This window comes from Microcaecilia unicolor, unplaced genomic scaffold (genome assembly GCF_901765095.1).
Source record: "Microcaecilia unicolor unplaced genomic scaffold, aMicUni1.1, whole genome shotgun sequence".
NCBI lineage: Eukaryota > Metazoa > Chordata > Amphibia > Gymnophiona > Siphonopidae > Microcaecilia > Microcaecilia unicolor.
In genome coordinates, this window is record NW_021963154.1 from 128,517 (window position 1) to 155,656 (window position 27,140).

Below are 27,140 nucleotides of genomic sequence, written 5' to 3' on the forward strand. Positions count from 1 at the left end.
ACAATTTGGTATAAATTGTGTTGTGCTGTAGAAGTTGTTGTTTACTTTTGCAATGTGTGTTTGGATGCCTGTTCTGGTGTGTGCATGTGATAGCCCATTTAGTTATGTTTAAACAAAAAAGATCTGCATGAAACAAAATTATTTTTATTTTGACTTATAGAAACCACTTGCCCATGAAACATGTTCAAAACAGAATGATCCATTTGTGTATCTAAAAGGTAAACTTCTACAAAACAGATGAAGATGTGATTCCATGTGCCCCAATGAAAGGAGAGTTTAATTCTTCTACTTCTATTATGTTTTCAATATATTCCATCATCTTTATAACACCAGGTTTCCCAAGGCAGATTACAACAACAGTTAAGATGAACCCATCAGGAAACAGGATATCCTCACTGAAATTTGGTCATCTGTATTGTATAGAACAGTGTAGAAAAATGAGCACAAAATACAGAGTTTATAATTGCTCTTTTCTACCAGCTACAATAATTTTTTTGAAGCTGCTTTAGTGATTTTCAATTGTTATTTTATGATATTTATAACTACATATTTTCAACGACTTGAAGTGAACCGACAACCTCCCCGGTATAAGCAGGAGTTCGCGAGGCGATGGGCCCCACTGTGGGATACATTAAAGCCTGCAGCGCGGAGCTACTTGTTAAACATGTGAATGAATAAAAGCTGGAATGCAGGTCTGCTGATCTGTGGAGTGAAAGCGGGAGGGGAATACAAAATAGAAGCAATGTAGAGGATCATAAATACTGTGAATGTGCTGTTGAAACCTGGACACGTAAGCAATGTTATTCTTGGCTTGCTTGTTATGTACTGATGTTACTATACTTGCCAAATAAATATTATTGAAACATAACTACATATGGGAAGCTTTCAAATAAATTAACAAGCGGTTCAACAAGTTAAATATATATATATATATGTTTTTCTGCTCCACCTTTTAAAACTAAAACAGCCTTGGACTTGTTACAGATGGACCACACCTAGGCCCTCCCTTATTTCTAATAATGTTTTTGTTGCCATTGTTTTGGGTGTACTACAACCATGGCAAGCTCCGCCTACTCCAGGCAAGCCCCGCCTACTGGCTTCAGCTCCTAGAATGGAGCAGATAGGCTCGCTTCGTCTTCTGTTCTATCTAACCGCCTTGTCTCTGACGTCACGACGTTAGTCGCGTAGGTAGACCGGAAACGGAAACGTAAGAGGAGGAGGGCGGGTCTCTGTGGCTCGCTCTCGGCGGCTGGCGCCGGTACTGTGCAGGTGGAGGAGGAACGGTCATGGAGTGAGTTGACGTAGCGGTGAGGGCGGTTGGCGGAGGTCTGTCTCCTTCCTTGTACGTAGCCGGCGCCATGCAGTACCCGGCTCAGCACTGCCAGCAGCTCGTGCAGCGGTTGAACCAGCAGAGGCAGGCCGGGTTCTTTTGCGACTGCACCGTCCGCATCGGGGAGGCCCAGTTTCGGGCCCACCGGAACGTGTTGGCTTCCTTCAGCGGCTATTTCGGGACTTTGTGCCGGGACAGTTTCGGCGGCAGCGTCGTTCTGGATCAGACTCAAATAAACGCCAGTGGCTTCGAAAAACTTTTGGACTTCATCTACACCGGTCATGTCAGTCTGGACAGGTAAAAAGGTTCACTGCGAAAAGCGGATGACTTCTTTGAACGAGATGTAGGCGGTTGTAGGCGGTTTTCTTGTTTGTAAGAACTTTTGCTTAGTATTACACGCAGGCAAGAATCCCCTAAAAAATAAACTTGAAAACGAGGACCTGCAAAAATCAGGACCGTGGAACATTCACATAAAAGCTCAATACAAAGAAAAAACCACACAACAAAATGAAGTGATAAGAGCCACACATAGTAACATATAGTAACATAGTAGATGACGGCAGAAAAAAGACCTGCACGGTCCATCCAGTCTGCCCAACAAGATAACTCATATGTGCTACTTTTTGTGTATGCCCTACTTTGATTTGTACCTGTCCTGTTCAGGGCACAGACCCTATAAATCTGCCCAGCACTATCCCCGCCTCCTGCCACCAGCGCATAGCTGTTACTTCCATTCTGCCTTTTAAAGTTGCAGGTACATGCTTGTTACATACATACATACATAGTAGATGACAGCAGAAAAAGACCTGCACGGTCCATCCAGTCTGCCCAACAAGACAAACATATGTGTAAACCTTGCCTTGATTTGTACCTGCCTTATTCAGGGCACAGACCGTACGAGTCTGCGCAGCAGTACTTCCCGCCTCCCAACCACCAGTCCCGCCTCCCATCACCGGCTCTGGCACAGACCGTATAAGTCTGCCCTCCACTATCCTCGCCTCCCAACCACCAACCCCTCTTCCCCCCACCTGCTCCGCCACCCAATTTCGGCTAAGCTTCTGAGGATCCATTCCTTCTGCACAGGATTCCTTTATGCATATCCCATGCATGTTTGAATTCTGTTACCGTTTTCATCTCCACCACCTCCTGCGGGAGGGCATTTCAAGCATCCACCACCCTCTCTGTGAAAAAATACTTCCTGACATCTTTCCTGAGGCTGCCCCCCTTCAACCTCATTTCATGTCCTCTCGTTCTACTGCTTTCCCATCTCCGGAAAAGATTTGTTTGCGGATTAATACCTTTCAAATATTTGAACGTCTGTATCATATCACCCCTGTTCCTCCTTTCCTCCAGGGTATACATGTTCAGGTCAGCAAGTCTCTCCTCATACGTCTTGGAACGCAAATCCCGTACCATTCTCGTAGCTTTTCTTTGCACTGCTTCCATTTTTTTTTAACATCCTTCGCAAGGTACGGCCTGCAAAACTGAACACAATACTCCAGGTGGGGCCTCACCAACGACTTGTACAGGGGCATCAACACTTCCTTTCTTCTGCTGATCACACCTCTTTCTATACAGCCTAGCAACCTTCTCACTACAGCCTCCGCCTTGTCACACTGTTTCGTGCATCACTTTGCGAGTAGAAACCCAAGAGAGACTTATGTGTTAGGCGGTGAGAGTCTGATAGGTAATGAGGGGGAGAGGGATCTTGGTGTGATAGTATCCGAGGATCTGTCTTGGACCTGGCGATGAACTAGTCGTGTTGCACACATTAAATTCCATTTATTTCTGCACACTGCAATTGAATATCTAATGGCCTCATTACCATGCATTTTAATAAATAGTAAAAGTGAATAGTAAACACAATAGTAAAAGTGAAATCTATCATTAAGTCATTTTGTTGTGTGGGATTTGTTTTTCTTGACGAGTTTTACCAGAAATCAAAAGCCAGTATACATAGGAGCCAACTTTTCAGAATGAGGCGGGTTGGGCTCTGAATAGGGAGACACAGATCACTTTGTAGCATTCCATGTGCTGGACCTGAACCGAAATACTGCAAAGTGATTTCTGATTATCTTATGCTAATTTCTCAACTTTTTTGGCTATAGGTTTAGCTACCTGATATTCTCCTTAATTTAATGCTTACTGCTTAATTAATTTGTCCAGTGAATCTGTATTGTGGTGCACTTCTGTCTTCTAACCCTGCCTGGTTATAATCTAGTGGAATTTGAAAGTTTAAATCAACTGAAAATTCTTTGATCAGACTGTAGCATTCTGGTCATACCTAGAGAACATTTTTTGATACAGCTCTTGGCTGACTCACTGGGACTTATAGTCCCACCCACCCCATGGTTTTCCAGTCATATAAAGACAAGCCAAAACTCATTAACTTTACTCCTCAGTCATACACGGCGATCTTGCAGACTGTTAACCCCATCATAGTACATTTGTTCATACCCATTTCAACCAATCAGGATGACTTTTATTCTCTGTAATAATTGTGGTGCTTTATTTTCAAGGCCAATCATCTGGAGACTTAAGGCTTGTCCTATCTGTCTTCAGCTTGCTAGTTTAAAACAGGAGCTAAATAAAGTAAAGCAGGAATTGGATGCACTTAAAGCAGCTTCTAGGACTGCACAGAATCATACCAACTTCTCACCACTGCCTCAAAGGATAAAACCACCTAAGAATAGATGGTTCACGGTAGGCTCAGGCAGACTACATCATGTGGCACAGAAGCATCCGCTCTCACAAGTGTTGCCCCTACAGAATTCTTTTGCCCCATTATAGCACTGTGATGCTTCTGAAAATAGAACTGAGGCGGAAGAAGAAACAATGAAGGTGGAACAAAAAGATATGAAGGTACCAAAGAGAAAAGACACCCCCAAATCACTAATGTTGAAACTCATACCAGGAAATTGTTGCTACTAGGAGATTCCATTATCAGAGGCATTAACTTTGAAATACAGTTCAAGGGGCCATGCAAAGTGAAATGCCTTCCAGGCTCTTCAGCTACCAGGAGTACCAAGCAAATAATCTCTATAATCAGAGAAAAAACTAAGGAGTCAAACACTGATGTTGTTATTCACCTGGGAACAAATGACTTGTCCAGTAATACCCCACTTGCCAAGCAGAGAGCTTTTCAGGAGATGGGAGAGGGGTTAAAACCTTTGATATAAACAATAGCTTTCTCTGAAGTACTACCTACCTTTGGAAAGGGAGAGAAAAGATTGCAAAGTACTGAGAATTTCAATAGCTGGCTCAAAGCCTGGTGTCACCAAGAAGGATTTAGGTACATAGGAGGATGGGGCAATACATGGGAAAAACAAAAGACTATACTGTAACGATAGGCTGCATCTCACTGTGGCAGGAAAAAAATCCTTGGGGAGAAATTCAGACAATATATTTCTAGGCATTTAAACTAGAAGGGGGGTGGCATATGGAGGCAGTTCACTTCAAGTGGTCACCCCCAGCTAAAGACAAGATGCGTCAGTAGAAAAAAAGCAAAGAAAACAACAATCTTAGCAAATCACTTCTTACCAACACAGCAAGAAGTGAGACTAAACAAGAAACAGAAGATAAAAATTCCACTGAAATGTAGATGGAAAGCGATGACCACAAATGCTCACAGTCTAAGCAATAAAGTTCATGACCTTCAAGCCCTGATGTTGGAGGCAGACTTAGACTATACTGTTGTTGCAATCACGGAGACATGGCTCAATGGTTGCAAACGTACCAGGCTATAATCTATTTAGGAAGGATAGAGATGTTCGTAAAGGTGGAGGAGTAGCTCTGTATGTGAGAAATGATATCACAGCGACTGAAATGACAGGGACCTGGGGAAAGGAAGAAGCGATATGGATCACCTTAAAAAGAGGTGATAGAACCTCTGTCCACGTGGGTGTTGTCTACAGACCTCCGACACAATTGGAGGAACTAGATAAAGATCTGATCGTGGATATTCAAAAGTTGGGAAAGAAGAGAGAGGTGCTGTTGCTGGGAGATTTCAATCTGACGGATGTAGATTGGAAGGTTCTATCTGCGGAATCGGAAGAAGTAGAGAGATCGTGGATGCTTTTCAAAGTGCTCTGCTCAGACAAATGGTGACGGAACCCATGAGGGAGGGAGCGACGCTGGATCTGGTGATCACAAATGGGGATAGTGTTTCAAATGTCCGAGTGGGTGCCCACCTGGGCAGCAGTGACCATCAAACAATCTGGTTTGAAATGACAGCTGAAGTGGAGGGCAGCCACTCAGAAAGTCCTGGATTTCAAGCATGCTGACTTTAGTAAAATGGGGGAATACCTGAGGAAGGAGCTGATGGGCTGGGAGGACGTACGAGAAGTGGAAGGTCCAGGCTGAAAGAAGCTATAAATATGGTCACAAACCTTTATGTAATGAGAGTAAATAAGAGAAAAAGGAAACTGATATGGTTCTCCAAGCAAGTGGCTGAGAAAATAAAGGCTAAAGAGTTGGCGTTCCTGAAATACAGAAAAACTCAAGAAGAGGAACACAGAGAGGAATACTGGATGAAACTGAAAGAAGCCAAGAGAGAGAGACGTCTGGCGGAAGAACAAATGGCTAGAAATGTAAGGAGGGGTGACAAAAATTTCTTCAGGTATATTAGTGAAAGGAGGAAGACTATAAAAAGGGAATTGTGAGACTTAAAGATGCTGCAAAAACGATGTAGATAATGATGAAGAAAAAGCAAATTTGCTAAATAGATACTTTTGTTCTGTTTTCACAGAAGAAAATCCTGGAGAAGGACCGCGATTGACTGGCAAAAGTACATATGAGAATGGAGTGGATACAGCACTGTTCACGGAAGAGAGTGTGTATGAACAACTTGAAAATCTAAAGGTGGACAAAGCCGTGGGACCGGACGGGATCCACCCCAGGATATTGAGGGAGCACAGCGAGGTTCAGGCGGGTCCTCTTTAAAGATTTGTTTAATAAATCCTTGGAGACGGGAGAGGTTCTGTGGGATTGGAGAACGGCGGATGTGGTCCCTCTTCACAGAAGTGGTGATAGGGAAGAAGCTTGAAACTACAGGCCGGTAAGCCTCACTTCGGTTATTGGAAAAGTAATGGAAGCGATGCTGAAGGAAAGGATAGTGAATTTCCTGGAAGCCAATAAGTTACAATATCCGAGACAACATGGTTTTACCAAAGGTAAATCATGCCAAACGAATCTCATTGAATTCTTTTAACTGGGTAACCGGAGAATTGAATCATGGATGTGCTATAGATGTAATCTACTTAGATTTCAGCAAAGCTTTTGACACGGTTCCCACAGGAGGCTCTTGAATAAACTTGACAGGCTGAAGATAGGACCCGACGTGGTAAACTGGATTAGGAACTGGTTGACGGACAGACGCCAGAGGGTGGTGGTTAATGGAATTCACTCGGATGAGGGAAAGGTGAGTAGTGGAGTGCCTGAGGGATCGGTGCTGGGGACGATTCTGTTCAATATATTTGTGAGTGACATTGCCGAAGGGTTAGAAGGTAAAGTTTGCCTTTTTGCGGATGAACTAAGATTTGTAACAGAGTGGACACCCTGGAGGGAGTGGAAAACATGAAAAAGGATCTGCAGAAGCTAGAAGAATGGTCTAAGGTTTGGCAATTAAAATTCAATGCGAAGAAATGCAAAGTGATGCACTTAGGGAGTAGAAATCCACGGGAGACGTATGTGTTAGGCGGTGAGAGTCTGATATGTACAGATGGGGAGAGGGATATTGGGGTGATAGTATCTGAGGATCTGAAGGCGACGAAACAGTGTAACAAGGCGGTGACCATAGCTAGAAGGTTGCTAGGCTGTATAGAGAGAGGTGTGACCAGCAGAAGAAAGGAGGTGTTGATGCCCCTGTATAAGTCGTTGGTGAGGCCCCACCTGGATATTGTGTTCAGTTTTGGAGGCCGTATCTTGCTAAGGATGTAAAAGAATTGAAGCGCTGCAAAGAAAAGCTACAAGAATGGTATGGGATTTGCGTTCCAAGACGTATGAGGAGAGACTTGCTGACCTGAACACGTATACCCTGGAGGAAAGGAGAAACAGGGGTGATATGATACAGACATTCAAATATTTGAAAGGTATTAATCCTCAAACAAACCTTTTCCGTTGATGGGAAGGCGGTATTACTAGAGTGGAGTGGAGGAGTGGCCTAGTGGTTAGGGTGGTGGACTTTGGTCCTGAGGAACTGAGTTCGATTCCTGGCACAGGCAGCTCCTTGTGACTCTGGGCAAGTCACTTAACCCTCCATTGCCCCATGTAAGCCGCATTGAGCCTGCCATGAGCGGGAAAGCGCGGGGTACAAATGTAACAATAATAATAATAGAGGACATGAAATGAGATTGAAGGGGGGGCAGACTCAAGAAAAATGTCAGGAAGTATTTTTTCACAGAGAGAGTGGTGGATACTTGGAATGCCCTCCCGCGGGAGGTGGTGGAGATGAAAACGGTAAAGGAATTCAAAAATGCGTGGGATAAACATAAAGGAATCCTGTTCAGAAGGAAGGGATCTTCAGAAGCTTAGCGGAGATCGGGTGGCAGAGCCGGTGGTTGGGAGGCGGGGCTAGTGCTGGGCAGACTTCTACGGTCTGTGCCCTGAAAATGACAGATACAAATCAAGGTCAAGTATACACATAAAGTAGCACTTATGAGTTTATCTTGTTGGGCAGACTGGATGGAGCGTGCAGGTCTTTCTCTGCCGTCATCTAGTATGCTACTATGTAAGTTGATCTCTTTTTGTATATATATTGCTGATATTGCCATTCAATTACCAGCTTCAAATGTTTATATGGATACGCTGCATGAAATTTGGGAATGGGGAATATATTAATGTTATTGGAAGCTGGGCAAAGGAATTTAGATTAAAACTAAATTAGGACAAGACAAAATTTCTTTGACTTGGTTCCCCAAAAGAGACTGAGAGTAAGGAAGATTTTGTTATCGATAATACTCAATTTAAATTTGAATTATCTGTCCAGATTCTGGGAATAGAAGTTGATTACCAGCAGACTATGAAAAATCAAGTCGTCAAGGTTGTAAAACAGTCCTTTTTAATGTTAAGAAGATTAAGATTGATTTATAGAAAGTTTGAATTGTTTTCCTTCAGGCTTATAGTTTGATCTTTGCTGTATCAAAAATGGATTACTGCGATGTTGTATATGTAGGATGTACCGAATATCTAATGAAAGATTGCAAATGATTCAGAATGTAGCTGTATGGGTGATTTTTCTCTTTAAAGATGGATGTATCTACTACTACTACTACTACTTAACATTTCTAAAGCGCTACTAGGGTTACGCAGTGCTGTACAATTTAACATGGAAGGACAGTCCCTGCTCGGAGAGCTTGCAATCTAAAAAGACAAATGTACAGTTAATCAGATAGGTCAGACAGATTAGGGCAACCTGTATGTTCGAAAGGTTAGGTTCTATCACCCCTTACTATATTAAACTATACTGGCTTCTGGTTTCAGCGAGATTCTACTTTAAGCTGTGTAAAATGGTTTGTCAAACTTTACAAGAAAATATGCCTTCCTATTGGATGGAATTTTTTTCTGTATTAAAAAAAACAGCTACTATGGGGCAAATTCCCCCAGTTAAATCAGTTAAATATCTAAAATACTTATTGATTTCTATTCCCTATCAAGCTGCAAAATTTGGATTGCTTTACCGTTATTTGTACGTTCCTTAACTCTCACTTTCAATCTTTTTGTAAACAGCTTAAGGCAGTTCTAAATTCAAATAATTTAATATTTCTCAAACAGATCAAGTTGTATTGTGTATATTCCCAGATGTTTGTTCTGGTATCTTTTATGATTATGTGATCCACATGGAACTATGTAGGTCATTGTGGAATAGAAGCCTTTAGTGTGCTAAACCCAGAAACCACTGTAGCAGTAAAATAGTGTTTATATTGGGTGGGGGAAAAGTCTCAACCCACTGTGACAGAAATCACAATCATTCATTGCACACAGTAAAAAGTCATCATAGACTAAAAAACCCCTTTCTTCATCTATCAAGTCTCTTTGCTATCTTTTTATTTTTTATTTTTTTGTTTTTTTCAGGAATTGAGCATCCTCGTGCATTAAATCTTGCCAAGTCTTTTTAAGTCAAAAAAGATAACTTTAAATGAACTTATCTTGATATTGAAGACGCCAGCTTATATAATAATTCATGTGCGGTCCCAACAGTCCCGTTTTGCGTTGCTTCCTCAGGGAAGCATACCACAGAGCATCATAGTTGACAATTGCTGAACGCTGGAGAACTCTCTCTTCTGCCGCTTAAACCCAACACAAATTAACCCTCCTTTGACACTCTCAAGGAATTTGATCAAGCAACCACAGAAATGGCTCCTATGCCAGGATGTACAACAACTGTCGCCCATAGGAAAGCAGCTTTGGCATCACTCTTTGTACCAGTGGTGTAGCTAGAACCGAATGGGACCCTGGGTGGAAAAACAGAGATGTGCTCCCTATGGCCTCATCTCTCCCAAGGTAGTGGGGATGGGAGAATGAGATGAGACGAGACACCCTTTCAGAGCTCCAGTAGACAAACCCTGCAAAAAGCAAACACATTCCAGACCTACATAGAAAACCTGTCATAGTAATAGAAACTGAAGTGCAAAACAAGAGATCCATGTTTCCCAAAACTGACATATTACCATTAATTTTAGAAACAAAAAGTACGTTTTTTTTGCCTTTGTTGTCTGAGCGTTGCTTATAGTCCCTCTTTTCTGCTTTTCTCTGTTTTTTCTTAACTCTCTCATTTCAGGGTCTCCTGTTCTTTTGACACTTCATTTGTCTCTACCCAACATCCACCTTTCCTCCGTTCCCTTATCTGTCGTGTCCAATGTCTCCCCTCTGTGCCCCTGTCCCTAACCCCCCTCATATTCAGTATCTGCCTTCAATGTCCTCTCTCCATATTCAACGTCTGCCCTCTCTGTTCTTATCTTACTCTACCTAGCATCCCTGTGTCCATAACCGTTTTCTTGTGTCCAGCTTTGCACTCCTGTGTCCTTGTTCCCATGCCCAGCATCTCTTCTGTGTCCCCGTCCCTCCCCATGGCCAGTTTCCCCCCTCTCTTCACCCTCCCCTTTGGTCCAGGTCTCTCTTTCTGTCTCTCTCTCTCTCTTCCCTCTGCTTACCCCCAAGTACAGTTTCTGTTCCCCTCTTCCCCCCCCCCCCCCCCACTTTTGCTCCATGCCTTTTTTTTTTCACTTGCATGCTCTCTCCCCCCTTCGTGATCTGGCATCTCCCTCCCTCCCTCCCTGTTCCAAGCTATCCACTCCCTTTCACGCTCTTTCTCCTGCATTCCCCCACCCCCCGGTCTAGCATCTGCCCCCTCTCTTCCCCTTCACTCCAGGTCTCTCTCTCTCTCTCTTCCTTCTGCTTGCCTCCTCCCCCCCTTCCAAATGTCTCTTTCCTCTTCTCCCCTGTGCCCGTGTCTGGGTCTCTATAGCTCTCGTTCCTCCCTCTCCCCCACTGATTCTCCACACACAGAGGTGGCTCTTGGCAGACGCAGCGCTGAAGGCAGCCTCTCGGCCGGTGGAGTATTTCCTCTGCTGCATCCCGCCCACAGGAAGTTGCAAAAGAGAGGCAGGACGTAGCAGAGGAAAAACTCCACTGACTGAGAGGCTGCCTTCAGCTCTGTGACTGCCACAAGGCGCCTCATTGTGTGGAGCACTGGGGGAGGGAGAGCTATAAACCCGTACCCAGGCAAGGGAGGGAGGGAGTAGAGGAAAGAAGGTTCAGCTGTAGGCGGCCCTGGGCATTTTGCTGGCTTTCTCAATGGTAGCTACACCCCTGTTTGGTACCCTTTTGACTAGATTAGGTTTCCATTAAAAAAAAAACAAAGTACGTAATTTAAGAATTTCAAAAATGTAATGTAAAAATTGTATTGATACTGGGTGAGTGTCACTTCTTGCTATTCTCCTATTTGAACAAGAGTATTGCATAGCTACCATCCTATATAATATTTCTCACCTCCAACAGGATGTGCTTGGGACCGTGCCTGCCGGAAGTGGTCTGCTAGGTAGGCACGCACTGACCTCAGTGACATCAGTGACAGACAATTTGGCTAAGCAAAACAATCTGAGTGCTGGCCATTAGGACACAGGGTTGATAGGAAAGTTTTAAAAGACAGAAGGAACCAACCGAAAGTGTTAAATGGGGGGAGGGGGGAAGTTCTGAACGACTGAAAGACATGAACATTTGGGAAAGGAAAACAGTCTGAATGCTGGCCATTAGGACACAGGGTAGATAGGAGAGTTTTAAAAGACTGAAGGTTATCAATAGAAATCAAACAAAATAAAACATGGAAAAGAAAATAAGATGATACCTTTTTTATTGGACATAACTTAATACATTTCTTGATTAGCCTTCGAAAGCTAATCAAGAATGTATTAAGTTATGTCCAATAAAAAAGGTATCATCTTATTTTCTTTTCCATGTTTTATTTTGTTTGATTTCTATTGATAACCTTAAGAGTGGACTAACACGGCTACCACACTCCTCTAATTAAAAGACTGAAGGAAAGGAAAGTGTTAAACTGGAGAAGGGGGGGGGGGGGAGTTATGAATGACTGAAAGACATGCAAATTTGGAACAGGAAAGCAATCTCAGTGCTGGCCATTAGCACACAGGGTACATAGGACAGTTTTAAAAGACTGAAGGAACCAAAAGTGTTGGGGGGGGGGGGCAAGTTCTGAATGAATGAAAAAAATGAAAATTTAAGAGACGAACACAATCTGAATGCCGGGCACTTTTGTAAAAAAAATGAAGGACGTAAAAGTATTAAATCTTGGGGGAGGGATGAGGAGGAAAGCGGTGGGGTATCCGGATACTGGGCGTTAGGACCACGGGGGTACATAGACTTTTGAAAGCCTTAAGGAACCCAAAGTGTGGGAAGGAGGAGGAAAAGGAGGGGAGGGAACGGGGTGAGGGGCATTAGGAACAGGGGAGGGGGCCCTGTCACACACTCTCATTCTCACACACACACTGTCACACACCCGCACATTCACTCTGGCTCTCTCTCTCAAACATACACACTCCCAGGAAAACCTTGCTAGCGCCCGTTTCATTCATTCCACAAACGGGCCTTTTTTACTAGTAATCTATAAAACGGGTGAGTATTTTAGGGATTGAGTCAGGAAAAGTCCATATGAATTGTGGTTCTGAAATGCTCTGGTTGTCTTGCAGTACATTTAAAATATAGCCATATTTTAAATGTATTGCAAGGTGACTAGAATGCCCCTAAATATCTAGTGTTACCTAACTTTAGAATAAATAGTCTGCCCTATCAGCTGTGGTAGTTAACCACCCCTACCAAGGAAGTTTGAGAGGAAAGGAAAAAAGGTTATTGGCTGTGGCAGAAGCTGCTTTATCCTTCCTATGCTTGCCCACCAGAATAATATTTTCCCCTTTTACTGTTTTCCACCCAAGATGTGCTCTATCAAGGAATGAAAGTATAAAATAGAGGCCTTAAATTAATAAATGTTCTTACAGCAAAATGGCATATGTTAGTTTTGTGTACCTAATCTGGTGAAGGTTTATATTTTCAGAGAAAATGTCATTTTTGCCTTGTTGCCTTTCAGTTGCAATGTTAAAGAAATCCTTCAGGTGGCTGAGTTTCTCAGAGTGGAAGAGATGGTGTCACAATGTGTAAAAAATATGGAATCCATTGCAGTCCTCACTAATCCTTCCACAGAGATGACTGTCATTGGAGAATGCACGGCAATAAATCAGCAAGCATGTTTCCTGCCTCTGGGAGATCATGGTAATCCAGGGAAACCACCAGAAGTAGTTTCGATTGACATCATCCAAAGTAAACCAAAAAGAGTCATTTTAGGAAAAAAGTCTTCTCAGACCAGAAAGAGGAAAAAAATGTTTGCCCCCCAAAGAAAGGTACAGAAGAAAATTGTGCAATATCAGAAAGACATTCTAAAATCTTCAGCAGTTGAAATGTTCCTAGATGCCAACAAACTTGCTACAGAGATAACAGAACAAGCTGTACAAGGGCACGATAATTCTGACTTGCAGCTAGTATCTGCCCTGGATAATGAAACTTTCCTTATGCAGGACATTACTGTACAAACTGTAACAATGAAGCCAAAATGTGCAAAATCACAGCAAAGCTGTGCTTTGAAAGACCACTGTATGTCTAACATAGTGAGCATAAAGAACATTTTTCCACTGGAAAGTTCAGAGAAAGAGTTGGATCAGAAATACTCAAAGAAAAAGCCTGCTTGTAACACTTGCGGCAAACACTTTTCTGAAGCCAGCAGTCTACGACGACACATGAGAATCCACAAAGGAGTCAAACCGTACGTCTGCCACCTTTGTGGGAAAGCATTTACCCAATGCAATCAGCTGAAAACTCATGTAAGAACTCACACAGGTGAGAGACTGTCTTAATATCTGGGGCTTGGGGAGGGGGTAACTTTTCACTGAAAGCTCATACTAGTATTCAAAGTTATATACACATTCTTTTGACAAGTGTTTGATTTTGTTTCTTCTGCTTCTTTTGGAATTCTAGCTCATTAAGAATCTGAGCTGGGTGTGACACCTGGAACTTTCATTTGTAACTACTCAGGGATTTTTCCCCCCCACTTCCTATTATCTCCCAGTTTACTTGCAGTCCTTGGCAGAGAGCTCCTTAAGGAATCCTGCAATCATGGGCCCTAAATCCAGCTACTAAGAGGGTAATTTTGTAACGGGGCATGTAGGGCTTTTAGGCAGGTAGGTACTACATATGGCTCAATTTAATAAAAAGCAACATGCTAGAGAAAGTAGATTCATTTATTCCAAGGCAGGTTTTAAGTGGGTGCCTGCATGTACCAGAAAGAGTAGGTATATATGTATGTATATATTTTGAAGTATGCATTCATCCTTGGGAACACCTGTGTGTAGATCCAATAAGGGCACACATTATGCACCTATTTTGTATGTAGATATACACCCCAGACAATTACAATTTTAGAAGAGTTCAGGTGAGCATGTAAAACACTTCTACATGCTCAGTTCCCTTAGAATTACTTGTACCTTCATCCGCAAGTATGTAGCCTCATTTCCCAAGGGTTGGCTCCTTGGCAAACCTGACACTAACCAATCAAAAATAACCCTTTACCCCCAATTGTTAGAACAATGGGCCGAAAATAAGGGAACATGATTAAATTCTCACTAGTACCCAAGCTCACAAGAGGTAAGTCATTGCACCTGAGGCAATGGAGGGTTAAAACTTAGATTGTAAGCCCTCTGGAGACAGGAAAATGTATCCTGTACTGGAATGTAGCTTATCTTGAAATACTACTGGAAAAAGGCATGAACTAAATCCAAATCCCTTGTCCCTAACACCCCCATTTGTGACTGAGTTCTGCCCCCCCATCCCCCAGGGCAGTGAACACTGCTTGACCAGAGAGCAGAGAAGACAATTAGAAATCAACTCCATATCTCTCCTTATTGGTGTGCAGAGCTTTTCACTAATTCACAAGGACAGCCCTGACAAGTATTTTCACATTTAATAAAAATATTTGCACAAATGTGAAGAGCAATTCCGTGATTGGGTACCCGCATTTACGTTCCACTTGAATGCATAAATACACAGAATAGCAACACTTTTGCAAGTAAGCATGCACTTATGTATGTAGGTGGCAGCAAAGAGACTTAAACACTCTTCTGTAAGGGCACGCATAAGTGGCATTAGCCCATAAACGCAAGGGAGGTGTTCACAAGGATGGGGCATGGGTGGTGCTGCCACTTGCATGCACAGTCTATATGCATGCTCTTGCATTTAGGTGCTCGCAGTTATACCAGTTCTGTGGTTGGTGGAACTGCAGGTATGGCATCCAGATGCCTTATGTAGAATAGATTCTCATCACACAGCATTGGGGATGCAGAGTAAAAGGACCGTTATGAAATTGCATGACTAATGATATGCATACTGAAAAATCATGCATTGGTATTTTGTGGGTGTAGTTTGTAATTCTGCCTCTGTTCTGCCCAATGCGCTCATATATTTTATAAACTAAACATGGGTAGAGTACACACATTTACACCTTTTTTCAGAGCAGGTGTAAATTTGTGTATGGACATTTGTGTGCCATTGGGGCTGGTTCTGGGAGCCTGTTTTATGAATGCACATAGGTGCCTGTTTGTACTTTTCACATAGAGGGGCATAATCGAAAGTGGGTGCCCATCTCCGTGGGCGGCCATGCGAAGGGGCGGGACAAACCGTATTTTCGAAAAAAGGTGGGCGTCCATCTTTTTTTTTTCGATAATACGGGTTGTGCGGGGCAAATGCCTAGGATTTGGGCATTTTTGAGCTGGGCGCTATTGGTTTTCAGCGATAATGGAAACCAAAGGCGCCCAGCTCAAAAACGAACAAATCCAAGGCATTGGGTTGTGGGAGGGGCCAGGATTCGTAGTGCACTGGTCCCCCTCACATGCCAGGACACCAACTGGGCACCCAAGGGGGCACTTTTACAAATTTAAAAAAAAAATGTAAAATAGCTCCCAGGTGCATAGCACCCTTCCCTTGTGTGCTGAGCCCCCCAAAACCCGCTGCCCACAAGTCTACACCATTACCATAGCCCTAAGGGGTGCAGGGGGGCACCTGGGTTTTGGTTTTTTTTTTTGGGAGGGCTCAACATTAACCAGCACAAGTGGAACAGGTAGGGAGGGATGGGCCTGGGTCCGCCTGCCTGACGTCCACTGCACCCACTATCAGCTGCTCCAAGGGACCTGCATACTGCTGTCAGGGAGCTGAGTATGACATTTGAGGCTCACATACAGGCTGTCAAAAAAGTTTTTAAAGTTCTTTTTTTATGGTGGGAGGGGGTTAGTAACCACTGGGGGAGTCAGGAGAGGTCATCCCCAATTCCCTGCGTGGTCATCTGGCCAGTTGGGGCACTTTTTTGGGACTTGGGGTCGTGAAAAAAAAAGGGTCCAGCAAAAGCAACCCAAATTCTCACTTCTGCCACCCTTTTTTTTTTTTTTTCGATTATCGGCTGAAGGCGCCCATCTCTCCTCGGCCGTTAAACACGCCCCACGCCCCAGTCCCGCCTCCGACGCCCCCATCAACTTTGTTCGTTCCCGCAACGGAGTGCAGTTGAATACGCCCAAAATCGGCTTTCGATTATACCAATTTGGGCACCTGTGCGAGATGGGCACCCATCTCCCGATTTGGGTCGAAATATGGGCACCCATCACTTTCGAAAATAAGGCCAATAGACTCCCTGTAAGAAAATTGCATGCATATTGGACAGTATAAAAGACATAAGAGATTGAATTTGCACAAGCTAAACTTGTGTTAATTCAGCCTTTTTTTTGCTTCTTAAATATTATGGGCACAGCAATTGTTTTATACTGATCCAGTTAGGCTGTAATTTAGATAAATGTGGACATGTGGGTCTTTTTTAGATAAGGTCTTTTGAACCATTATTTTCCATCATTTTTGGGGGGTTTGAGTGGATCATGTGGTATATATTAGGTGTGTACGGCTGACCTGTTCTAACTTCAGGGATCTGTTCTACACCCAAACTGACCTCCAAGCACCATACCTGCCTTAGCCATGTTAGTGTTTCAGAGTTATGTGGTGGGATCCCAGGTTCATCTGCTGCCTGCAGAAATCATCAAAAAGGTTAATGAAACACTGTCTGGATTCACTTGGGCAATAGCAGTGAATTTCTGCCCATTGGGTAAAATAGTCCCTTTGGTTCATAAGTACTATGAACTCAAACCTTGAATTATTTTACCCTTGAGCCGTGGTTTATGGGAATGACAGCCAAGAGGAAAAGATGCAGAGCAATTGAAAAAGAAACATAAGCATAAAGAATAATTTAAGATTTATGGTTATGTTTATTTAATTCATTAGGTGAGAAGCCATACCAATGTGAATTATGTGACAAAGGCTTTGCCCAAAAATGCCAGCTAGTATTCCACAGTCGCATGCATCATGGTGAGGAAAAACCATACAAGTGTGATATTTGCAATTTGCAGTTTGCGACTTCTAGTAACCTGAAGATCCATGCCAGGTAGGCAAAAGAATTCAACAGAAAAGTCTGAATGATGAACTACCAGGTAGTGAAAAAGTGACTGAAGTTGACATCGTTTGTGGAAGGAACTTGCTTTGTGTGTATTAAAAAAAATGTTGCCCTTTCTTCCTGTGCCTAATAAACATTGTGTTTGATAGGAAACACAGTGGAGAGAAGCCATACGTGTGCGATAGGTGTGGCCAGAGATTTGCACAGGCTAGCACATTAACCTATCATGTTCGCCGGCACACAGGGGAAAAGCCTTACATCTGTGACACGTGTGGGAAAGCATTTGCTGTGTCTAGTTCTCTAATCACTCATGCAAGGAAACATACAGGTAGGAATACAAGGTGCGATATTAGGATAAATTACTGCTTAAAGTGGGCAGGGAAAAAAGTTACAGTATAAATTGTAGATAAAAAGAAATGTATTTCACTTGCACTACTTCTGTATTTGTAAAATCTAAAAAAAAAAAAAATTGGGTGCTTATTTTGTTCTTCCCCCTCATGACTTGGAGCCGTATACAGTGTGTGCCTTTTTTATAAAATGAAACGGAAGAAGAGGCCACAGGTCCCAGTCTTTAATAGTATTGCAAGGAAACACTAAAAGATGAGGAATGTGCCCCTTTCCTGAATGCAGACTCCAGCTGATTAACTGTAAATGCTGCTTTCCATGATGAAGAAATGGCCTTTGAGTGTACTATGTGTTGTTAAAATGTAAGGGAGCCTCCAATAAGGCGTAACAAGGTCAAGCATGATTAGGAAACAAGAAGTCATCGTTTTGATCAAATTACAAAATTACATTTTATGGTGACTTCAAATGATAAATTTCTCAAGAAAGATGTAGTAGAATTGGAAAAGGTGCAGCGAAGGGCGACTAAAATGATAGTGGGGATGGGATGACTTCCCTATGAAGAAAGACTAAGGAGGCTAGGGCTTTTCAGCTTGGAGAAGAGACGGCTGAGGGGAGACATGATAGAGGTATATAAAATAATGAGTGGAGTGGAACAGGTGGATGTGAAGCGTCTGTTCACGCTTTCCAAAAATACTAGGACTAGGGGGCATGCGATGAAACTACAGTGTAGTAAATTTAAAACAAATCGGAGAAATCTTTCTTCACCCAACGCGTAATTAAACTCTGGAATTCATTGCCGGAGAACGTGGTGAAGGCGGTTAGCTTGGCAGAGTTTAAAAAGGGGTTAGACTGTTTCCTAAAGGACAAGTCCATAAACCACTACTAAATGGACTTGGGGAGAAATCCACAATTCCAGGAATAGCATGTATAGAATGTTTGTACGTTTGGGAAGCTCGCCAGGTGCCCTTGGCCTGGATTGGCCGCTGTCGTGGACAGGATGCTGGGCTCGATGGACCCTTGGTCTTTTCCCAGTGTGGCATTACTTATGTACTTATTTAGGATCAGGATCTATAGAAAGTATATGTCCCAGAACAAGATTTCCTATATTATCTGCAAAATAATACTTAGGAAACTCATTCTGGAATGGGTGATTGGCCAGGCCACATTTCTTTTTTTGTGGTGGTTTCTCGGCGATGAGGCCAGATTTCTTGCGGGATTTATTGGCTGTTTCTTGATCCTGGGTCTATTCCTTTTGGAGGTGGCATTGTATCCAAAAGCTTTCAGCTTAGAACTATTATGAATTTGTGAAAGATTTTCAATTATTTGGGTAGGACTGAAAAATACAATAGCATATGTGTTTAGCAGGTGCTGCACATTGTAATTTTCCATCATTGTTCTTATTAGAAACGTTTTGATTCTTGCATTGTTATTAAAGGTAACACTTTCAGAAACTCAGTTTCAGCATTTATCTTTGCTCGTAGGTAACAACTAATTTTTACAGATGTTCTCAACTTTTATGTATACCTGCAGTATAAGGCCTAAGTGTTAACCCCCTAATTCTATAAAAGTTGCCAAACATTGTGTGCAAATTAAATTGAATAACGAGCCAATTAGTTCCAGTTGGTGCTGTTTGGAATCAGGATGTGCATGATCTGTACCTACACTTTACACACATCTTGAAAAAGGGAGCACAGCAATGAGGGAGGGTCATGGGTGGTTTGGGGTAGATTGTTTGGGTTATGCGTGCAATACTAGAATAAGGGGGGTTTGCATATAAATTTAGGTGGGGGAATTTGCAAATGGATGCTCAACCCCTAGTACTTAAGCGCTATTCTTTAAACCGTGCCTAACTTTAGGCGTAGCTTGTAGAATAGCGCTTGTGGTTTTTTTTTTTGGGGGGGGGGGGGTTCAGCACAGACCTTTTTTTTAGGCACTATTTATAGAATTCAAACCAAACTAACCGTGGCTGAGGAACTTCAGAGCACTATTTCTACTTAGCCAGCTGAACTGCTGATTAAGAAGTGCCCCTTATGAGTATACAGTACTGTGTCATAGCGCCTTGTTCTCTTCCAAGAAGCATATAACTAGGAGCAATAGGTGCAAAGCTGCTTCTTTTTGAAGAAGTAAAACATCAAAATTCATGGAACATAGCCATATGTCAAACGTTTCTTATGTTAAAAAAAATAAATTAAAAAATCCTGACTGTTCATCCTTGTGGCAGCTTCGATTTGGTTAGTAAAGTGCTGCTCGATCTTTGACATCAACAAAGTTGTTCAACTGTAGACATGCAAACTGGATGGGTTTGTTCTTAATGTTCCCCTTTAATGACTAGCTCTGCATTTAAATCCTGAGATGTAAATTAGCTTGAACATGTACATTTCTTAAAGACTAAATTCTGTCTTATGCAGAAAGTCAGTGCTGCAGGTCTACATTTCTCAGACTCTGGCTTGCTATCAAACTGAGCTCACTTCTAGCCACAGTACTTACCTTGCACGTTACTCTTTCTGGTCCTAAACCACTTTTGTTTCTTTAGGAGAGAAACCATATACATGTGGAATTTGTGGGAAGAGTTTTATTTCTTCAGGAGAGCTCAATAAACACTTTCGTTCTCATACAGGTTTGTATATATTTCTTGCTCTCTCTTTGCTTTCCAGTATAACAGTTACAAGTGGATGCTGATCAGCGGTCTAAGTCGTTACTGCCTGCCCTTCAGGTCAGCTTTAAGGAAAAGCTTCTCTACCCAAAGTGTTAACGCCAAGGAGGTTTAATGATAGGAGACGGCATGAGTTTATCTGGCTCATTATCTAGGCTGAAGCCAGTGGACTGAGCTTGCCGCCATATTGGTCTGTCCAAAACAATAGCAAACACTATTGAAAACAATTTCAAACTTGTGAGGTTCATACTGTTTTATTAAACCTAGGTTTTGCATTTTTTTTGTTACATTTGTACCCCACACTTTCCCACTCATGGTAGGCTCAATGCGGCTTACATGGGGCAATGGAGGGTTAAGTGACTTGGCCAGAGTCACAAGGAGCTGCCTGTGCCTGAGGTGGGAATCGAACTCAGTTCCTCAGTTCCCCATGACCAAAGTCCACCACCCTAACCACTAGGCCACTCCTCCACATTCTCTCTTATGAGGGAGGAGGGGGATGTAAGGGGAGTTGGGAGGTTTGGGGAGATTTTGAAGGTCTGTGAAGGGGGGAGGGTTAATGTTTTTGTCCTAGCTCCAGAGCGGCAAAAGGTAAATACTGCTGGATCCTTGGGATTCTTCTGGATCCTCTTAGTAAACCTTTAAAAGTTCACTTTTTTTGTTCCACAATCATTGAAATGTGGACTTTTTACATATATTCCTCTTTTGTTTTTTTTAATACTTTTAGATGTTTTTAACACTGTGGTCTATTCTCCTGGAGTCTCCTGCTACCCTGTATTATTCTTGTACTCCTTAAAAAGTTGATTGTGACAAGCCTCCTTTGTTATTTGCAATGATGTATTGTGGATGTCAGTGCTGTGCTATATGCCTTTATTGATTCTATTTATTTTTCCACCTCAAAAAGACAGCGACAGCAGCATCCCATGGCCCAGGTACCTCTGTCTATCCCAGGATTAGACTCCCAACTGCCGATGCAAAGCGATTTAACTGGGCAGGAAGGGCTCCTTCCCAGTTAAATTGCTTGTAGTATGAGCTGAACATTGACCGGAAAGTTTGTCTTCCTCTGTCTCCGCAATTTGCTCATTGCCTTGCATACAGAACCCCCTTCCTTCTGGAAGCCTTTCACCACACCACATGCTCTCTGACAGCTTTTTTATTTATTTGAAAGGTTCCCATATGTAGTTCCTCTATGTACATCCCTATGCTGCCCAAGCCGGCATGTTTCTAAATATAACCAAGATAAAGCAAAGCACAATGAAAACGTGGATGAACAGATGATAGTTTGTTTTGGATATACCAAGATGGCGACTGCTGGGGAGGAAACAGGCTTCAGCTTTTTGATGTCATGCCATCTCCTGTCATTAAACGTTCTTCGTTACTTGCTTTGTATAAACATTATGCATCTGTACTTCAGAACCTTGTGAAATTATTCAAATGTACATACATCCCTATATAAAATGTGGGACCATCAGAGGGTGTAGCCACCATAGAACAATTTTCAGTGGGGCAATAATTACCCTATTTCATCACAAGTCCCATTTTTCTTAGTGTATTCTTCTCAGTTTATTTTTTTCCATTCATACAGTGGTGGAAATAAGTATTTGATCCCTTGCTGATTTTGTAAGTTTGCCCACTGACAAAGACATGAGCAGCCCATAATTGAAGGGTAGGTTATTGGTAACAGTGAGAGATAGCACATCACAAATTAAATCCGGAAAATCACATTGTGGAAAGTATATGAATTTATTTGCATTCTGCAGAGGGAAATAAGTATTTGATCCCCCACCAACCAGTAAGAGATCTGGCCCCTACAGACCAGGTAGATGCTCCAAATCAACTCGTTACCTGCATGACAGACAGCTGTCGGCAATGGTCACCTGTATGAAAGACACCTGTCCACAGACTCAGTGAATCAGTCAGACTCTAACCTCTACAAAATGGCCAAGAGCAAGGAGCTGTCTAAGGATGTCAGGGACAAGATCATACACCTGCACAAGGCTGGAATGGGCTACAAAACCATCAGTAAGACGCTGGGCGAGAAGGAGACAACTGTTGGTGCCATAGTAAGAAAATGGAAGAAGTACAAAATGACTGTCAATCGACAAAGATCTGGGGCTCCACGCAAAATCTCACCTCGTGGGGTATCCTGATCATGAGGAAGGTTAGAAATCAGCCTACAACTACAAGGGGGGAACTTGTCAATGATCTCAAGGCAGCTGGGACCACTGTCACCACGAAAACCATTGGTACACATTACGACATAACGGATTGCAATCCTGCAGTGCCCGCAAGGTCCCCCTGCTCCGGAAGGCACATGTGACGGCCCGTCTGAAGTTTGCCAGTGAACACCTGGATGATGCCGAGAGTGATTGGGAGAAGGTGCTGTGGTCAGATGAGACAAAAATTGAGCTCTTTGGCATGAACTCAACTCGCCGTGTTGGAGGAAGAGAAATGCTGCCTATGACCCAAAGAACACCGTCCCCACTGTCAAGCATGGAGGTGGAAATGTTATGTTTTGGGGGTGTTTCTCTGCTAAGGGCACAGGACTACTTCACCGCATCAATGGGAGAATGGATGGGGCCATGTACCATACAATTCTGAGTGACAACCTCCTTCCCTCCGCCAGGGCCTTAAAAATGGGTCGTGGCTGGGTCTTCCAGCACGACAATGACCCAAAACATACAGCCAAGGCAACAAAGGAGTGGCTCAGGAAGAAGCACATTAGGGTCATGGAGTGGCCTAGCCAGTCACCAGACCTTAATCCCATTGAAAACTTATGGAGGGAGCTGAAGCTGCGAGTTGCCAAGCGACAGCCCAGAACTCTTAATGATTTAGAGATGATCTGCAAAGAGGAGTGGACCAAAATTCCTCCTGACGTGTGCAAACCTCATCATCAACTACAGAAGACGTCTGACCGCTGTGCTTGCCAACAAGGGTTTTGCCACCAAGTATTAGGTCTTGTTTGCCAGAGGGATTAAATACTTATTTCCCTCTGCAGAATGCAATAAATTCATATACTTTCCACAATGTGATTTTCCGGATTTAATTTGTGATGTGCTATCTCTCACTGTTACCAATAACCTACCCTTCAATTATGGGCTGCTCATGTCTTTGTCAGTGGGCAAACTTACAAAATCAGCAAGGGATCAAATACTTATTTCCACCACTGTATATGTGCAGATCATTATTATCTTTACTTCATTACTTATCTTTTGAAAGTACTTAGAGGCCTACGGTCTTCCTACAATATTTCACAGTCTGCATGTGTTTTTAACAACCTTGCTGCTTGTATCAACTGTAGTCAAAGCTCTGAAGTGCAGGCACACCTGTGCAGGAGGTGCTTGGACTCATTCCCAGCACAGAAATATCAGCACATTTTCTCTCCAGATGTCCAACGTTGCAAAAGACCTGTTCTGACTTTTCTGCTACTAGGTAGCTAGCTGCCTAGTCTGCCTAGCAGGAAATTAGATGTGGATGGTTCTAGCTAATATTAAACTGACTTCTTATTTTCTGAAATCCCGTTTTAGGTGAAAGACCGTTTGTGTGTGACGTGTGTGGAAGTTCTTATACAGATGTAAAAAATTTAAAGAAGCACAAAACAAAGACTCATAATGGTGAGTAATAGCAGGTTTCCTATTTGGCCCCCTCTAAAATAGTTACCACATAACAAACTCCTGTACTGTATTTATACTTTTCACTCGCTGGTGCATACGTCAGGCTTTTTATGGAGTGTATCATGAAAACATAACACCAGCGTTGAGCTAGGCCTATGTTCTCAGTGAGCTGCCTTATATTTTAAGTTGTATGCAGGCTTCATAGTAAATAACTGCATTTTATGAACTATATAGAATCCATTTGCCTAGCTAATCTTCGTGACTATTAAGACGAATGTTTCTGCAAACCATAACATTTCTTTTTCTTTTTGTTTAGGATGTGAAAAAAACACTCATTCCATTGCAGCTGATAATTCTTTTAATGATCAAAACTCCATGCAAAAAAGTCCACTGCCAGCTCCCACAGACCTGAAACCTTCTGATCTCTCACTACCACTTGCTCTTCTGCTTGGAACTGAAGACCACCAGATGTTGCTGCCTGTGACTGATAACCAGCCTCTCTCATCAGAAACACTGCTGAGGTCCTCTGTGACTGGCTACTCTGAGCCTCAGTACATATTCCTACAACAGTTATACTGATAAGAGATTTTTTTTGGGATGCAATATAGAACTTTTATTAGTAATAATGCACATTGGTGGACTGGAATTAAAAAAAGTATTCAGGTTGTAATACTGCTCTTAGGTTGAATTATATTTTAGCTAACAGAGCCAAAACGCTCAAGAATGTATATGTACAGTTTTGCGTTTGCTAGATTCCTTTTCAAGATGTGGAAAATGAGGCAGAATCTAGTAAGTCTAGGGGAATGCTCTAGAGTTGATGGCTAAGATTTGTTGTTTAAATGCAGAGTTGTAGATTTGCGTTATAAACTCCCAGGAGTGCTACAGTGTAGGGTGTGATGTTCCGCACAAATGAGCAAGAAGGTAGGGCGACTATCTGATCTTAAGGTAGCTAAACACAAAGCGACAGCAAAAGCCAGAAGGGTGGTGGTTGCAGAGGGAGAGGAATGACCTGCAGGAAAAAAGGAGTTGATATTGCCGCTTAGGATGCATGAAATAGATTTCCATGCACTTGTCTTCTTGGTCTGCAAATCTCTCTCATGCATATTCTTTGAGGTTATCCTGAAAACCCAACTGCCCAGGTGATCCCTGAGGACTGGGTTGAAAACCACTGCTCTAAAGCGTATCAAGTCATTTCTTTCTGGAAAGGTACATTTTGCATTGCAAAGGCATTTAATTAGCAAAGTTAATTTGATGTAACATCTTTCATCCAGGCTGAAACTTGTGTATTAAAAACAAGGTGTAATAGAATTGAAAATGCAGTTCTATCAGTGGTTGAAATGATGTCTGTGTGCCACTGTGATGACAATGAAATGAGAATTTGTCTATGACTACATCAGCCTGAGGTGGGCATAGAAATTAAAGCTGCAGTTCCTATATGCAGTTAAAAACTACACATTGTAGAACCTGGCACTCAATTTGAATGTGCTTCTGCATGCTCAGTTTTCCTGGGCCTTGCTTACTATGCTGAACGCAACTTTGATCATAATCTTCAAATGTTGTTGGGAGAAACAATTGGCATGCTTATAAGCTAGTTTTGAGTGTACGCCCAAAGGCTCTTATTCAAAACCTTTCCACAAAAAGCCTTTATTAAATCAGACCCAAAAACCATTGCTTTGGTGTTTAAAGCCAAAGGTGGTTTAAAAATAATCAGATTGCTCAGTGTGTCTTAGGAATGTAGGACAAATAAAAACCAATATACTATTCCCCTTCTTATAAGCAGTATATGGTACCTTGAGGTGTATTTTCAAAGCACTTAGGGCCCTGTTTACTAAGGTGCACTAGCGTTTTTAGGATGCGCTAATGTTGGAGACACCCATAGGAATATGTGGGTGGCTCTAGCATTAGCGTGCACTAAAAACGCTAGCGAGAGCCCTTAGCCTTACAAAGTTCCCTAGCAAACTATGGAACTTTGTAAATCTTAAGTGTCAAGTTCTTTAAAAGAAAGATTGGTATAGTAAAACAGCCAGTTTTCCAGTTTAGCCATTTGGGGACTAGAGGAAGCACTGGGCTAGAGACTACTGCACCAGCTGTTCCCTCTGATCCTCTGCCAGCGACCTACCAATTGGTTGCTGCTTGGGAGAGGAAATTGGTGGCCCAGTCTCAGAAAAGTAGTAGCAGAGGAGCTGAAGGAACTTTGTAGTGATCAGAGCCCAGCATTTTCTCTTACCCCAAATGTGTTTTTAATTGGAGTCTTTGAATACCATATTTCATGGTCCTTTTTTTGTTTGCTTTTTTTTCTCCTTAATGTTCCATCTGTACATTAAACACTAGAGACTAAGCATTTGCAGCAAGGAGGAAGCTCTGCTCTTAGGGTATTGGGCTGTTTCTAAGTGGAACAATGCAGAAGATAGAATGTGTGAGCCATAGAAAAGTAGAACTTTGAGTAATTACTCTGCACTTAACTTCTACAGTGGAGGCGTATGCAATAATTGTCCACACCTGGTGTCCCGTGAGCTTTTCAGCTTTTTCTTTGTAACCTGTTAGTTGGTTTTCTGTAGCCATTGTCTGTCTCCTAAACTGTGTATTTCTCAGTTAATTTTATTTTATTTTGCCTGTGCCATTTGGTAAATAGTTTTTAACATAAATCTGTATTCAGATGGAAAAGGACTGTGGTAAAGAAAATGGAACTGGTGATTAGGAGAACAGTTTAGATATGGATTTTGGTAAACTATGTGTTTGTTTCTGATTTATTTATAAAATTGTAGCTGCTGATTTATAAGCAACTCTATATATGTAAAAGTAAAGTGACATTTACAGAAGACTCTTTGCTTATTTGGGGGAAGGGGATTGTCTTTACCAACTAGTAATGAAACCAGCATATAATGTTTACCTATTAGATTTAATGCTGATAATACCAAACTAATGTGGTGGTGCTAAGGACAGTGCTGTATTGCCACTTTTGACTTTGTCAGATCAAGTTTCTGTATCCCCCTCCCCCAATGTGGAAGGAACAGTTAGAACGGCATGCATCCTCTTATAGCTTATACACTCCCTCTCATCCTTCCCCCCCCCCCCCCCCCCCCCCAAAAAAAAAAAAGTCACTAAAGCTATCTAATTCCTCCCAGTTCTTGTGGAGGAGGACCTGTGGTTCACCTGCTT

General features: G+C 42.4%; 1 protein-coding gene across 3 annotated transcripts; it reads left to right on the forward strand.

Annotated features, from left to right (window-relative positions):
• Positions 1-1,255: 1,255 nt before the first annotated feature.
• On the forward strand, positions 1,256-25,844 carry LOC115459018 (myoneurin-like). 3 transcript variants are annotated; one of them, XM_030188877.1, is made up of 7 exons: positions 1,256-1,627; positions 12,927-13,729; positions 17,204-17,363; positions 17,522-17,700; positions 20,251-20,334; positions 23,895-23,981; positions 24,298-25,844. In XM_030188877.1, exons 1-7 carry the CDS (start codon positions 1,359-1,361, stop codon positions 24,558-24,560), a joined length of 1,845 nt encoding a protein of 614 aa, XP_030044737.1. In that variant the 5' UTR covers positions 1,256-1,358; the 3' UTR covers positions 24,561-25,844. The 3 variants fall into 3 exon arrangements, with proteins under 3 accessions (XP_030044737.1, XP_030044739.1, XP_030044738.1); XM_030188878.1 differs by lacking the exon at positions 1,256-1,627 and adding an exon at positions 8,316-8,369; XM_030188879.1 differs by lacking the exon at positions 24,298-25,844 and having other exon boundaries at positions 17,522-17,713; positions 23,895-23,977.
• The last annotated feature ends 1,296 nt before the right edge of the window (positions 25,845-27,140 follow it).